Source organism: Sciurus carolinensis, chromosome 2 (assembly GCF_902686445.1).
Source record: "Sciurus carolinensis chromosome 2, mSciCar1.2, whole genome shotgun sequence".
Taxonomy (NCBI): domain Eukaryota; kingdom Metazoa; phylum Chordata; class Mammalia; order Rodentia; family Sciuridae; genus Sciurus; species Sciurus carolinensis.
In genome coordinates this window covers 185,598,726-185,615,217 of record NC_062214.1, presented here as the reverse complement: position 1 = coordinate 185,615,217, position 16,492 = coordinate 185,598,726, and the positions used below count along the sequence as shown (strand labels likewise).

Genomic DNA, 16,492 nt, shown 5'->3' with positions numbered 1-16,492 from the left:
CTGCTGAGGCTGGTTTTGCATGTGTGATCCTCCTGCCTCATCCTCCTGAGCTGCTGGGATTACAGGTGTGGGCCACTGCCCGCAGCAAAAAACCTTTTATATGGTAGTATGTAGAACACATTTGCCTTTGCCTGTCCTTGGGGAGTAAAATTTTGTATATGTATATTAAAATTTCTCACTTAATCCTAGTTTACTCTTTAAGAATGTGTTGATATTGCTTTAATCTTATAATCAGATGTTTCTCTATAACACACACACACACGCACACACGTTTTTTTCTTTCTCTTTTCGCTGTGTGTTGGCCATGTGTTCTGTCTTTGAGTTGCATCCCCAGCCCAAGAAGAATATATTTTTAAAAGACTTGTCTTTGTCTTACTGTGTTCTAGAGTCATAGCGCCTCATGGTCCAGGATTGTAAACAGACCAGGTACGAGTAGTTCGCCCAGTTGATAGTGATCTATCTCATGCCTTGGGCCTGCATTAAGTCTCAGAAATTGACTTTTATTTATTTCCTTTCCTGAAAGCTAAATGCTCTAAAAAAAATATGGCCACTTGAGAAGTTAATTTACATGAACTTCAGTGTAATACAACTCAGTATAATTAGGAGAGCAAGATTACTTTTGATTGTTATTTTCTTGAGTTCTATTTATATGTGATCAAGTGACTTGGTATCATATATTATCTGGCTGTAAAATAGATTGTTAATTATTTGATCAAGGATAGAAGAACATGGAGTAAAATTATACAGAAAAGGAAAACAACTGCTTTGAGACAATGTGGCCACTGCTATCTGTCCAAAGGAAGAAGTACAATACTGCATTATTTATGGCAGGCTCTGTGTAAAGGTAGGCTCAGGGCTTGAATTAGGTTAACACTCATTAACGACCCTTGTTAAATGATCTCTACCAGGGATGGATTTTATCTGAGGATATCTCCTCTCTCTTTCCTGATGAAAAGTCTTCTGACTTCACCCTACTCCAAGGATAAAATTATATTTGCAATTTTATATGGGATTTTTATCAAACCCAGTGCATCAGTGACTTAAAAACCCCTCCAACTAATTTGTGTCTCTCTCCTCTGCTTTAAAAATAGTACAAACAAAAAGACTCTTAAAATAGACAAGAAATAGCTTGGGAATTAGGGAAAGGTTTACATTCTGTCAGGATTCGGATCCACTTATCATAGCTATTGTCTCCTTAAAGGACCGTGATTGGAGCGCTGCACCTTTTGGACAAGCTCATATTTGTAAACTACCTTTTCCTCTGAACCAGAAGCTTGATTATCAGATAACTTTGTTCTTAAAATCAATGTCAATTCATTTATACTTAGTCAACCATATTTTCTGCAAAGGAACCATGTGCTGTTTATGGTAGTTTACATGGCAGGCACAATTATCTGTGCCATTTTAGCGGGTAGCTGTAAAGAACTTTAAAAGCAATGACAAAATCATTGAATGACTTTATGAAAACTATTGTGATGTGTTTGTTTAGAACAAAACAGGAAAGAAAGGGAGAATGTAAAATAATCTGACAATCAAATTTTCATCAGTCTAGTCAGTAGCTGCACACCACAGCAGTATATGCCTGTAATCCCAGCAACTTGGGAGACGGAGGCAGGAGGATTTGAGGCCACCTCAGCAGCTTGGTGAGACCTTATCAATGTAGTGAGACCTTGTTTCAGAATAAAAAATAAAAAGGGCTGGGGATGTGGCTCAGTGGTTAAGCATCCCTGGCCTTGGTCCCCAGTGGGCGCCCCCCCTTCAAAAATAAACACCTAACAGTCTAGTCAGTGATAATTGAGAATTGATTTAGAAGTTTCTCTTGGAGTGAGTTTTCCACAGGTCAAGTTGGCTTGCTTTGGTCACCAGTGAGAGCAGACAGAGTTTCCACCTAAAGGTAAATCTTCTTATCAGGAAAATAGTAGACATTGGATAAAAAGCAGTGGGAGGAGGCATGAACAGAAAGCCAGGAACTGGAGGCTGGTCTGTTGGGAAACGTGTATTATAGTTAAACCAGGCCCATAAACAGTACCAGGAGGGGCTCAACCGGGAGGGTCTGGTTCAGGGACGAGAGGACCTGTGATTCTGGGCAGATGTTCTAGACCAGGTAATCACCAGTAATGTAGGCTGCTTTCCTTGCTTGGTGGGATCAGAAATGTTTCAGATTTGGGAGCTTTTCAGATTGGGGACTGTTTACATAGAATTTACCAGCTAAGCATCCCTATCTGAAAATCTGAAATGTTCTCAAATCTGAAACTTTTTGAGTGCTGACATGATGATGTAGTTGAAATTTAAAGCACATGAGGGGTCTGTGTATTTCTTCTAAAAAATAATAAGTGCTGATATATCCAACTTTGGACAAAGAAAGGAATTAGTTTGGCTTTTATTTGGAGATATATATATATATATATATGTGTGTGTGTGTGTGTATAAATAAATATTTGTGTGTGTATATATATGTATATATCTATATTTACATACACATATATATTTATTTATATATGTATATACATATGTATGTATGTACTGAGGATTGAATCCAGAGACACTTAACCACTGAGCCACATCCCCAGTTCTTTTTTAATATTTTATTTAGAGACAGAGCCTTGTTAAGTTGCTTAGAGCCTCGCTGAGTTGCTGAGGCTGACTGTGAACCTGTGATCTTCCTGCCTCAGCCTCCTGAGGCTTTGGGATTATAGTCATGTGCCACTACCTGGCTTGGATAGTTATATTTTTAAGGAAAAAGCATGCTTTTAATTAATTTTTTTTGGCAGTAGGTATTGAACTGGGGGTGCTTTACCTCTAAGCTTCATTCCTAGCCCTTTACTTTTTTTTTTTCTTTTTTTAATTTTGAGACAGGATCTTGCTAAGTTGTGGAGGCTGGCCTTGAACTTTCAAACCTCCTGTGTTGGCCTTGGGATTACCAGCATGTTCCACTGTGCCCAGTTCTTGTACTCTTTGTAAAGAACTAGATTTGATGTATTTGAACATTTGAAAATAAATGTTTAAAATCATACTTTTAATTTTAATTAAGAATATTTTTGATCTTAAAAATTTTATTAAGGTGAAATTCACATCACATAAAGTTACCTGTTTTATACAATTTAGTGGCATTTAATACATTTACAATACCACCAAAACATCTTCATTGCTCTGAAAGGAAGCCTTCCCTGTATCCTTAAGCAATCACTTCCTGCCCCCACCCACTACCAACCAACAGTTTACTTTCCTTCTCGATGGATTTATTCTGGATATTTTAGATAAATAGATTCATACAGTATGTGAGCTTTTGTATCTTTTTTGTTTGTTTGTTTGGTACCAGGGATTGAACCCAGGGTTGCTTAACCACTGAGCCACAACCCCAGCTTTTTTTATTTTTTATTTTGAGACAAGATCTTGCTTAGTTGCTTAGAGCCTTGCTAAATTCCTGAGGCTGGCCACTAACTTGTAATCCTCCTGCCTCAGCCTCCTAAATTGTTGGGATTACAGGCATGTGCCACTATGTCTGGCTAAGTTTTTTTTTTTTTTTTTTTTTTTTTTGTGGTGCTGGGGATTTGAACCCAGGGCCTTGTGCTTATGAGGCAAGCACTTTACCAACTGAGCTACATCCCCAACCCAGGCTAAGTTTTTGAGCCTGGTTTCTTTTACTTAGCATAATGTTTTTTGAGCTTCATCTATTTTTGTAGCATGTACCTGTACTTCATCTTTTTTTTTTTTTTTTTAATGGCTGAATATTCCATTTTATGTATATATCACAATTAGTTTTTTCATCTGTCTCCTGATGGTCATTTGGGTTTATTCTTTTTTGGCTATTGCAAATAGTCCTGCTACACACATGAGTATATATGTATTTGAGGACCTATTTCAGTATATACCTATGAGTGAAATTGTTGGATTTTATGGGAATTCCTTTTTAAGGATCCACCAAACTTTCCCACAATAGCTGAACCATCTTCCTTTCCCATTAACAATACTTAAGGTTTTCAGTTTCTCCACATCCTCACCAACACTCCTTTTCTTTTCTTTTTCTTAGTACTGGGGATTGAACCCAGCGGGGTGCACCTGGTAGACAAACACTCATTTTCTCCTTTTTTTTTTTTTGGGTGCTGGGGATCGAACCCAGGGCCTTGTGCTTGCAAGGCAAGTACTCCACCGACTGAGCTATCTCCCCAGCCCCTGGCTTTCTCTTTTTAATCATTGTCTTTCTAGTGGTTACAAAGTGGTACCTCAGGTTCTGAGTTGCATTTCCCCATGACTAATGATGTGTATCCTTTCATGTGCTTGTTCACCATTCATGTATCTTCTGTCAAGAATTATTGAAATCTGGGGCTGGGGAGATAGCTCAGTTGGTAGAGTGCTTGCCTTGCAAGTACAAGGTCCTGAGTTCAATCCCCAGCACTGCAAAAAAAAAAAAAAAAAAGAATTATTGAAATCCTTATTTTAAAATTGGGTTGTCTGTCTTTTTTGTTGTTGCATTAGAGGTCTTTATGTATTTCAGATACGAGACCCTTATTAGATATATGATTTGCAAGTATTTTCTCTAATTCAACTGGGTTTTTTTGCTTTTGTTTTTTTTCACAGTACTAGAATTAAACCTGGGGTGCTCTACCACTGAGTGACACCCTGAGACCTTTTTATTTTTAATTTTGAGACAGGATCTTGCTAAGTTGCCAAGGCTGGCCTCAAAAATTTTATCCTCCTGCTTTGGCTTCTTGAGTAGCTAGAATTTCAGGCATGCACCACTGTACCTGGCTTTTTATTTTATCATATTTTTTCCTGCACCAGTTTTTAGTTTTTGTTTTTGTGGTACTAGAAATTTGAACCCAGGGGCACTTTACCAGTGAGCTACATGCCCATCCCTTTTTATTTTTATTTATTTTTAAAATTTCGAGACAGGATCTCATTAAGTTGCTTAGGGCCTCACTAATTTGTTGAGACTGACCTTGAACTTGTGATCCTCTTGCCTCAGCTTCCTGAGTCACTTGGATTACAGGCAGATGTCTCCCTTGCCTGGCCACAGTTTTGATTACTGTAGCTTTGTGATAAGTTTTGAAATGAAGAAGCACAGGTCTTCTTTGTTCTTCTTTTTCTGTATTGTTTTGGTTATTTGGGATCCCTTACCATTTCATATGAATTTGAAGTCTGTTTTTTTTCCATTTCTGTGAAAGAAAAAAAACAAACAAACTGCAACTCTATGGAGTTTATTTTGTTTAGTAGTTTTTTGGTGGAATTTGTGTAATGTTCTATATATAAGACTTAGAGATTTTCTACATATGTACCTATGTATTAAGGTAGTTTTACTTCCTTTTCAGTTTGGGTTCCTTTTATTTTTTTTACTTGCTTAATTGCTCTGGCTACAATTTCCAGTACGATGTTGAATAGTGTAGTGAACACTGGATTCTTGTCTTGTTCCTGATTTTGGGGGAAAATGTTGATCTTTTACTATCAAGTATGATGGGATTTCATAAATGCTCTTCATCATGTTAAGAAATTATTTTCCATTCCTTATTTTCTAGATGTTTTTATCATGAAAGGGTGTTGTGTTTTGTGCTTTTTCTGCATCAGTTGAGATGATCATGTGACAAGGTGTTTTTTTTCTATTGTGTTAATAATGTGATCCACAGTATGAGATTGGTTGCTTTTTGTATGTTATACCACCCTTGCATTCTTTGGCTGAATTCCACTTGATCATGGTAGAGAATCCTTTGAATGTACTGTTTGCCAATATTTGTTGATGATTTTTGCAATCTGTACATTTTTATAGTTTTCTTCATTAGTAGGTTTTTGTTCTCTGCTTTTAGTATCAGGATAATGCTGGCTGATAGAGTGTTAGGAAGTATTCTCTTTTTTTACCCTTCCCCCTTTGTTGGTTTTTTCAGTAGATTTTAAAATTATTTTTTAAAGTTAATTATACAGATTCTCAAGATTATTAGCCACATCCCAGCCCTTGTTATGTCTTATTTTGGTACAGGATCTTGCTAAGTTGCTTAGGATCTCTCTAATTTGCTGGGGCTGGCTTTGAACTCATGATCCTCCTACCTCAGCCTCCTCTGTCATTGGGATTGCAGGCATGTGCCACGGCGCCCAGCTGCCTGATGAGAGTTTAATCACAGCATTTTACATTTAGTCCCTACCTACTCATTTCAAAAACAAACCATGCTGTAGTCATAAAATCCCATGGAATCAGATATTGCTACTTGATTATGTATGGAAATCTAAGAAAGCATGAATTCAAAGACTATAATATTGTGAGTTTTTAGTTACATGTGTATAAACATTTCTAGTAGTGATTTTAGAAATATGCCTCCTTGGAAGTATTTAAAAAGATCTGAATTTGATGTTGGTTAACAATGACTAGTTTTGTGTGAGTGTGTGTGTGTGTATGTGTGTGTTGTTAGGGATTGAGCTCAAGAGCCTTACACATGCTAAGTTAGGCAACACTCTGCCACTGAGGAACACTCTCAACCCAACATTAACTTCTTTTTTTGATACCAGGGATTGAACCCAAGGGGCACTTAACTACTGAGCCACATCCTCAGCCCTTTTTATTTTTTATTTTGAGACAGGGTCTTGTTAAGTTGCTGAGGCTCACTTTGAACTTGGGATCCTTCTGCCTGGGCCTTCTGAGCCACAGGGATTACAGACATGTGCAAAAGTTCATTTGATATTTGAATGAAGATTATAGGTCAGAGAAATAATATGAGTATTATTTCTTGGTTTTATGGTTGCTCTAGAGCTATACTATGCAGTATGATAGCAACTATTTAACTTAAGCAAAAGTAAAATTAAATAACACTAAAAATATAGCTCTTCAGAGGTTTAGCCACATTCGAAGTAGCCACTTATGGGTAATGGCTGCTTTATTGGACAATTCGGATAAGGAACACATTCATCTCTGCACAGAGTTCTAGTTGACAGTCTTGCTCTGAAGTCTCCCAACAGCAAAGGTATGATTTTTCCAATGGCCTTGATCTGTAAATTGATTTTGAGGTCAATACAGCAGTGGCCTCGGACTGCCATTTAACTCTTAAGTGCCTTAATACACTTTCAGAATGTTCAGACCCAGGCCTACTATTTATTGTTTTAACTTGACAGTTTTGTTACACAATAAGTAAGATCTAAATGCAATTCTTTTTCTTTGAATCTCTGAGTAATATACTTGTTATTTTGTTTAATTAGGTACAGCTTTTCCTGTGTTTGTGTTTAAGTGTGATAGAGAGAATTCACTTCCACATTTTGCTCATTAATTCAGAATTCATTTTCCACATGAAACCGTGATTTAAAGCATTACAATTCCTTTAAATTTCTATCTATTGAATTTTGGGGGCAGTTGCAACTTTTCTATATTTTTAGAATTTTAACAATTACATAATCTATTTACAGAAGCCAAATTTGAGACTAGTGAAAAGTTGGATTAATACTGTTTTGTCAGTGTCCTGCTGGGTAGAACCCCAGTTATGCTTCTTTTAAAATATAAATTAAGATAAATTTGATATTTTGGTAATTGAAAAACTAAGCACAATGATTTTTAGTAATTTTGGTTGTTGTTAAAGCCTGTTTGTGACATGAAATAGCACCCACCGCACGCTGATGTATAGCCAGCCCATAAATAGGTTTCCTTTTTTCACAGTTGAAGAAATGATATGCAATTGACTCTTGCTGCCAGTTCCTGAATATAAATATCTAGAGATAGGTCTTTCAGTTTTGTCCCTTCAGGTCTTGCTGTTGTCCCTTTCTGAGTATAGAGGCAATAGGAGACTACTGCCACTTGGTCCCAGGTCATAGGCCACTGCAGTTGAAGCCATTGAAATCTTTTTGTGTGTTACTGTCTCCTTCAGTGACCTTCTGTCTTTCCAGGTCACTTACTTCAGCCTCTGGTACTACAACAAGCAGAATCAGCGCCGATGGGTAGATTTGGAAAAACCTCTGAAGAAGCAGCTGGATAAATATGCGCTGGAACCTACCGTCTATTTTGGAGTGGTGTTTTACGTGCCTTCAGTTTTACAGCTACAGCAGGAGATTACCAGGTGAGAAAGTACATGCTGCCTGTTTTTGGAAAGTAGTCTCAGGAGATTAGAAAAGTGAAACTGGGATTGAAGGCAGGAGATAAAAGTCTGAAACTTTACCCTCCCACCATATTACAAGGAGGTTCTGGTATGCGGAACGTCAGTGTTTTACTGCATGCCCGGTGAGTTATGGGTTCACTAGGCACAAAGGGATGATTAAAGGGAGAAATGATGTTTTTACCCTGCCTGTGAACTCTGCTTGTAGTGACCTCACCTTTAGTGTTTTTGTTGCTTTTTTCTGATCCTTTGTAACAAGGAAATGAGAGGGGAGATGTTTTAAAATGTAGTCACAAAAATCTGTGTTCATTCCTCAAAGACATCTGTCAAAAGGTTCTTACAGAGCTCTGACTCCAGAAGCTGTATCCTGCAGACCAGTGGGGGAAAGAACTGGAGGGTGGGGTGGACATAAAGGGAGAAGGTCAGGCAGGTGGCCAACACACACCCAAGCGCGAGACAAAAGAAGGGAAAGATGGTAGTAAGCAAGACAGAAGCACTAAATATTCTTAGATATTTTTCCCCCCTGAAGACAATCAAAACAAACTATGACCTGGGAATGCAACTCCGTGTTAGAGTGCTTGCTTGGCCTGAGTAAGGCCAAGGGCTCAATCTCCTATATCGGGGGAAATATATTGAATATATTGAATATATATTGAAGTTTTGAGCTTGCCCGAGTCTCTGAAACCACCCCTTCTTTATCATTTAAATCCTGTTAACATTACCCTGGAGCCATGTTGGACAACTCTAGTGCCCTGAACATGCCACCCATCCTTTTGTCTTTGTGGCCTAGGTCTGTCTCATATTTATGTTCTGGAATCCTCTTTACATTCCAAATTGTAGTTCAGAAGCCACCTACTCCATGAAGCTGGAATGAGTGTTGCCTTCTCCAGACTGTCCTGGAGTTTGCTGGTAACTGGGTTAAGGTGGCAGTTGTCACAATCTCTCATTGTGTACATATCTTTTCCCTAGGCTTTAAGTCCATATTTTCTTTACCTTTACCTTTCTTATGAGAGTACCCTGGAGAAAGTAAGAGCCTGATTACAGTTCCATGCCTGCAGAATGCTGTTTGAGTCTGCCATTTAATTATGGAAGAGGATGGAAAAACACAGAAACAAGGATGAACACAAGGACTGTGAAGCAAGTCTGAAATGTAAATGCTGGCGAAGTGGAGCCAGGAGGAAAAACATGCACTGATCACCTTTAACTCATTTAAACATTTTCTGAAGATATACTATGATCTAAGAGCTAGGTTGGATAATGCAGGAGATGAAGACACATGTGAAACACTTTGATCCAACTGGCAGTTCATGTAAATAAACAGTTATAGTAGCCTATGGCAGATACTTTTAATTAAAGTTCTGGATGCATGGGGTAGGCATGGAGATCTTGAACAGGGAAGATGAAGAGGTTGACTTTTGATAGACTTTAGAAGGAATTTTCTGTTTAGAGGAAATAACCTGTTCAAAGCAGGGGGAGTGGTGAAAGGTTCACATATTACCTGGAGAGGAGAGAGAAGGTTTGAAAAATAGGCATGTACTAGTCAAAAAAGCATGTTACAGTGAGGAAGACTTGTTAAATCTTAATGGAATGCAATGACCAAATGTGCATTTGCACCAAATTCACCCACAATGGAAAGTAACCTAGAAGTGTAAGACCTTAGATTATAGGCTACAGGGGACTAGTTAGGATTGTCTGTGCTGTAATCTGGGCCTTAGTCTAGAACCTAGACCTAAACAAAGGCATTTGCCACAGGAAGAGTTGGGCCTATTAGATTCTGTCAGTAGGATTGCTCATTGATTTAGATATAGGAAGACTTAGGGAAGTTCTGTCAGTGAGAATTAAGTATGGCCATAAAGTGGGTTACAGTGGCACATCCTATAATTCTAGCTAAGTGGGAGGGTGAGGTAGGAGGATTACAAGTTTGAGACCACTCTTGACAATTTAGTGAGACTCCGTTTCAAAAGTAATAATTAAAAATGGGTGGCTGGGGTTGTGGCTTAGTGGTAGAGTGTTTATCTAGCATGAGTGAGGCACTGGGTTGGATCCTCAGCATCATATAAAAATAAGTAAATAAAGGTATTGTGTCTATCTACAACTAAAAATTAAAAAAAAAGAAAAATGGGAGGGAGGACAGGCATGGTGGTGTACACCTGTGATCCCAGCTACTTACGAGGCTGAGGCAGGAGGATCCCAAGTTTGAGGTCTTACCTCAGCAACCTAGTGAGGCCCTAAGCAACTTAGTGAGACCCTGTTTCAAAATAAAAAGGGCTGGGAATGTGGCTCAGTGATTGAGCACCCCCAGATTCGATCCCCAGTTACCCTCCTCACCCCCACCCCAAAATATGGCTGGAGATGTAGCTCAGTGGTAGAATACTTGCCTAGCATTCTCTGAGGCCCTAGATTCAATCCCTAGTACCACAAAAATAAAAAATAAAAAAGCGTTAAGTATGGCCATAACAAACAAGCAAGAGAGCCAAGGTGTTCTTTAAAGAAGTCTAGAGTCAGCCATGCAGATCTGTCAGCATCTCCACAAGGTCACGAACCCTCCATACTCTTTCTCATGGTTCCACCGTTCTAGGGTATTCTTTCCCTTTACTCTGCAGTTTCTTCCTAGTCCAAGATATCTGGAGAGGTTCCAGCATCTGTAGAGTTACAGACAGAGCAGTGGGGGAGGAGGAGAGAAGGGGTCAAGAGGCGCACCAGCTCTCTTAGGCTATTGGCATCTTGGGGTGATGGTTTCAGGGGTATGTTCATGTCAAAAAATTTGAAGTTCACTTTAAATTTGAGCAGTTTATTGTGTGCTGATTACACCTCAAGGTGTTATAAAAATTGCACTTAAAGATACTTAAAGAAAAAAAAGGGGAGGATGAAAATCTTAACATATCTATAGAAAATGAAGGCTAAGTCAGGAAAAGTGAGGCCACAAAGTAGCAGAAAATTACCACCGGATATTACAAACTGAACCTAAGAAAATTAAGATAACAATGATATAAAAGGACTGTTTAAATCTGAATTATAAAAGTTTGAGAATAATTTGGCTAGGCAACAGGTGAACAGGAAAATAGAGCAAACTATAATAAGAAAACTTTGAAAGAAGGAAGCACAGTGTCAAAAGGACATAATATGTACTTTGATACTGTGAACCCAGAGTATTCAGCACCAAGACATATTCTGTAAAAATCCGTGGAAATTGAGTGTGCAAAAACTCAAGACATATTCTGTAAAAATCAGTGGAAATTGAGTGTGCAAAAACTCAAGACATATTCTGTAAAAATCAGTGGAAATTGAGTGTGCAAAAACTCTTGTTATTTATGAAATTAATAAGATGGTATCAGATGTTTAGAAGAATACTTAATGACAATAGATAAAAATAACATTTGCCAGGTGTGGTGGTGCATACCTGTAATCCCAGCAGCTCTGGAGGTTGAGGCAGGAGAATTGCAAGTTCAAAGTCAGCCTCAGCAACTTAGCAAGGTCCTTAGCAACTTAGTGAAAATAACATTTAGCATACTCAAGGAAAGAAAATATGAGGCAATGATTTTATATATATATTTATATATATATATATAAAATTTTATATATATATATATATTTAAAATCTCCAGCAAAAATGACCTTCAAATGTTTTAGTCAACTCAGGCTGCCATAACAAAATAACATAGATTAGGTAACTTAAACAACAGAAGAGTATTTTTCAGTCTGGAGGTCTGGGTGTAGTTGGGTTCTGGTGAGAGCTTGCTTCCTCGTTTGCAGAACTTCACCCAAGGGCCTCACATGGTCAAAGGAGCAAATTCTTGGATTCTTAAGATATACTAATTTCATCGTGAGGGGCCTACCCTCACACTTCATCTAAATCTATCTACCAAAGGCCTCATCTCCAAACACCATCACATGGTTGGTTAGGTCTTTAACATATGAATTTGGTGGTGGTTGCGGGGAACAGTCCTTAGCAGACAGTTGAGAACATGCAAGAACTTGGGAGTATTGTTTCCAGGTACTTTCTCTAAGGAAACTATGGTAGAACCCAGCTTCAGAAAACTATTAGTGAATAAACAAGCTCTAATGTAAAGATTGGTGCTCTGGGGCACAAAAAGGCCTAGAAGAAATAACAGATGCATACTAATGAACACCCTGGCACAAAATTTTGATCTCCAGTACCATTTTCCAGAATAGTAATTGGAATTGTTTAGGAAGAGGTTGGATTCCCTGTATATGTAAGCCTGAGACCATGGGAAGTCAAGATCACTGATGTAAAAAGACTTAGGAACTTAATTGAAGAAATTTTTACTTGGAAAAGATAGGAAATTTTGAGCATCATAAGGAATATTAAGTGCATAGGTTCAAATACAACAGATACCCTTTAAAAATTTATGAATTTGTAAAAACAACCTCATTGGTCACTGTATTAGTCCATTTTCTGCTACTTACCATAGCCTGGGTAAGTTTTAACGAAGAGATTTATTTTGGCTCATGATTCTGGAGCATACTTGTTTGCAGACATGGTGACTTTTCCTGGTATATCATTTAAAAGGAGATTTTCAGGAGAGATTTTATGTAAAAGACATTGAATAGCAATGATTTACAGCAGATGGGAAGAAACTTCTTATAAATAACAATATATATATAATATTAAGGTAAAAACATTTCTGTAGAAGACTAATTCCTAGAATACTTAAAGTAGAGTCTGTGGACAATATTTCCTAAATATGGTCTCCCTCAAATGGGCTTTTGAAATCAGCTGCCTTATACAAAGTTTCAAGTTTTCCATTGACAGGATCCCAGAGGAACCTGCATCCTATTTGCTGACTGAGGGAAATTCATGAGTCCTGCCACTCTGCTGGCCGAAGGGGGAAAGTTGACTCTAAATTCTTCCTATTTGAATTGAAGGTGTTTTATTTAAGTTCTTTTGTAACAAAGAACAGGGACATTAGATTTTGCTAAAATAAAAAAGGATGATATAAGAACTTGAAGCATTACACCTGGGCTGTGCTTCACTGACACCCTGTCTGGAGAGAGTCTGGATTAAGGTGCTCTAGGGACTGCACTGGTAGAGTTGGTGGGTCTTCATTCAACACTGTATCTCTAGTGTCTAGAACAGGACTTAGACATAGTAGGCCTAGTAATTACCTGTTCAGTGAACAAATAAAGTAGTACATCTTTACTCTAGAGTTTACTGGAATGGAGAAGTGGTATAGGTGAAGTATTGCTTACTGACTTAAGGTGTACATCTTAAAGCGAGACTCATGGAATCTCAGCTATGTTCCTTTTCTTGTGTTCAGATCTTTACATATAGTGCTTGGATGTATTCATCTCTGTGAAGGGCAATGGTACCATTTTACTGGTAATAAAATTTAAATCTAAAAGCCAGGCATGGTGGCACATGCCTGTAATTCGAGTGACTCAGGAGGCTGAGGCAGGAGGATTGAAAGTTTGAGGTCAGCCTCAGCAAGTTTGTGAGACACTGTCTCAAAATAAAAAGGGCTGGAAATGTAACTCAGTGGTAGAGTGCTCCTGGGTGCAAGCCTCAGTACCAAAATAAGTAAACAAAATTTAAATCTACTGATTATGACTTGCCCAAATTCTTGCAGAATCCTTAATTAGAGCTGGAATTTAACTTAGGTCTGCTTGACTCTAAAACTTGTGGTGGTAACTGGTGCTCTATATCTTAAAAGAATCAAGAAGGCAGAGGTAATCCCATATTACAGAATCTTAAAGTATTTTAGCAGGTATTGTTTGATATTTCATAAAAAATTTAATACAAGCCTTATCCAGAATATCAGGAGTCAGTTTTCTCAGTCTTTACTTTCTAGGGCTGGGGAACTTCTGCCAAACTGAGTAAGTAAAGCCTTATATTTTCAAGTTACTGTGAGGTTTTAAAGACCTGCCATTTAGCTGGGTGTGGTGGTACTCCTATAATCCCAGTGGTTTGGGAGGCTAAGGCAGGAGGATTGCAAGTTCAAAACCAGCCTCAGCAATTTAACAAGACCCTAAGCAACTTAGCAAGACCCTGTCTCCAAAAAAAAAAAAAAAAAAAAAAAGGTGGCGGGGCTGGGGTATGGGTTTGTGGTTAAGCACCCCTGGATTCAATCCCGGGTACAAAAAAAAAAAAAAACTGCCATTGTTTCTGTGTTTTCTCAACTAAAAAGAAATCGTAGGTTGTAGGGCTGGGGTTGTGGCTCATTGGTGGTGTGCTTACCTAGCATGTGTGAGGCACTGGGTTTAATCCTCAGCACCGCATAAAATGAATAAATAAAATAAAGGTATTTTGTCCATCTATAACTAAAAAAAATATTTTACAAAAGAACAAATTGTAGGGACTATCTTATAGGGTATATGACAAATGACTTGTTGGCTTATAAATACTTTTAGCTTTGAAATAACTATAGAGTAACTCATTAAATTAAATTTTGTGTGTGTGTGTGTGTGTGTGTGTGTGTGTGTGTGTAAGTATGGTCAAGGACATTGTTATCATTCTTTGAAACCATCTGGGGTTAAGGTTTTAGTTGACTGGTTTATACTCCTCTACCAAATTATGGTAAAAAGCATTGATGGGAGATAAATTGATATTTACTTTATAAAATTGACATTTTCATAGGTATCAGTATTACTTGCAGCTGAAGAAAGATATCTTGGAAGGAAACATTCCTTGTACATTGGAACAGGCAATTCAGCTAGCAGGTTTAGCCGTTCAAGGTAAACAATGCATATGAAATGTTTAAACTAATACTAATGGCGTAGTTCTATCAGATTAAAATGTGTTATAAAAAACAGCAAGGGATTCTTAAAGTAACTGTCTTTGTAATGCTTGTATATTAACTATAAATACTAATATGCTGTTTTCTAAGGGGCTTAATTATAGAAAGAAATTAATTTGAATTACTTCAATAAAATGTGAGACTTCAGGAAAGTTAACCATGTTTTATGTCAAGAAAGAAAAAGGTTGGACTGGGACTGTAGCTCAGTGGCAAAGCGCTTGCCTAGCATCTGTGAGGCACTGGGCTCAATCCTTAGCACCACATAAGAATAAACAAATAAAATGAAGGTATTCTGTCCATCTACAACTACAAATAAAAACAAAAACAAAAACAAAAACATGGCCTGGGCCCAGCATCTGGAGTCTTTGAGGATGTGGTTCCAGGTCAGTTTTTTTTGTTTTTTTAAAGCAAAAAATCCAATAATTTGAAAAAAAAAAAAAAGATGTATATGTATATATACCCAAAGCATTTAATATGTTAATGTATTGATCTAGCTCCAACACTTGATATGCTACTAGCTAGGAAGAAAATCTCATTCAGTGAGGTTGATGAGGTTATATTCACTTCTACTTTAAGTATGTTCAGTTGTTTGGTTTCTTGAATAATTGACCAAATTATAGAGTATCATCAGCCATAATAGAAATGATTTTGTATTTCACAAGCATTTTTTTTTTATTCTTAGTAAGTACACATCAGTTTTATTTGGAAACAGGAAAAATGTGAACATGTCAGATTAATCTTAGTAAAGTAATATATGATATTGAAAAACTTTTTCATTTTTTTTGACAGTGATAAATATTTAAAATTTTTTTTCCTACATGTATGTAGGGTAATAATTTCTGCCTCATTCTACTGTCCTTCTCATTCCTACCGCCCCACCCCTCTCCACACTTCCCTCTGCATAATCCAAAGGTCCTTCATTCTTCCCTACCCACCCCCCACTATGGATCAGTTTTTTGGGATTGGCTTATTTCACTTAGCATGATCTTCTCCAATTCCATCCATTTACCTGCAAATGCTGTAATTTCATTCTTCTTTAAGGCTGTATCTTCTTGACTTTAAGAATTACTTTTGGAAACTGGGTGTGGTGATGCATTGCTATAATCACAGCGGCTTGGGAGGGTGAGGAGGATTGCAAATTCAAAGCCAGCTGCAGTAAATTATCGAGGCCCTAAGCAACTCAGCAAGACCCTGTCTCAAAATTAAAAACAAAACTCCCCAAAAAACACAGAATATGTCTCAGTGGTTAAGTGCCCCTGGGTTCAATCCCTGATTTAAAAAAAAAAAAAAAAAAAAATCAAGACTACGTTTGGGCTGGGGATGTAGCTGTTAGAAGAACTTGCCAGCATGCATGTTCTATCCTCAGCACCACCAAAAAAAAAAAAAAAAACTTAAAGTTTTTGCTGAACTCTTTTTTTTTTTTTTTTTTTTTTTGCGGGGGTGGAGTGGAGGGAGTACCAGGAATTGAAACCTAGGGGCACTTTGCCACCGAGCTACATCTCCAGCCCTTTTTATATTTTATTTAGAGACAGGGTCTTGCTGAATTGCTTAGGGCCTCTCTAAGTTACTGAAGCTGGCTTTGAATTCACCGTCCTCCTGCCTCAGCTTCCCAAGCCACCCAGATTACAAGGGGTGCAACACCACACCTGGCTCTTAGTTTTTTTTTTAATGATTTAG

General features: G+C 37.7%; 1 protein-coding gene across 3 annotated transcripts in view; it reads left to right on the top strand.

The window, feature by feature from the left end:
• Window positions 1–16,492, top strand: part of Ptpn21 (protein tyrosine phosphatase non-receptor type 21) — a 70,476-nt gene that overhangs the window by 17,441 nt on the left and 36,543 nt on the right. For all 3 annotated transcript variants that reach the window (XM_047538831.1, XM_047538834.1, XM_047538832.1), the window contains exons 3-4: window positions 7,855–8,024; window positions 14,656–14,753. In XM_047538831.1, coding sequence (XP_047394787.1) covers window positions 7,855–8,024; window positions 14,656–14,753 — 268 coding nt within the window. The remainder of the gene's footprint in view (window positions 1–7,854; window positions 8,025–14,655; window positions 14,754–16,492) is intronic.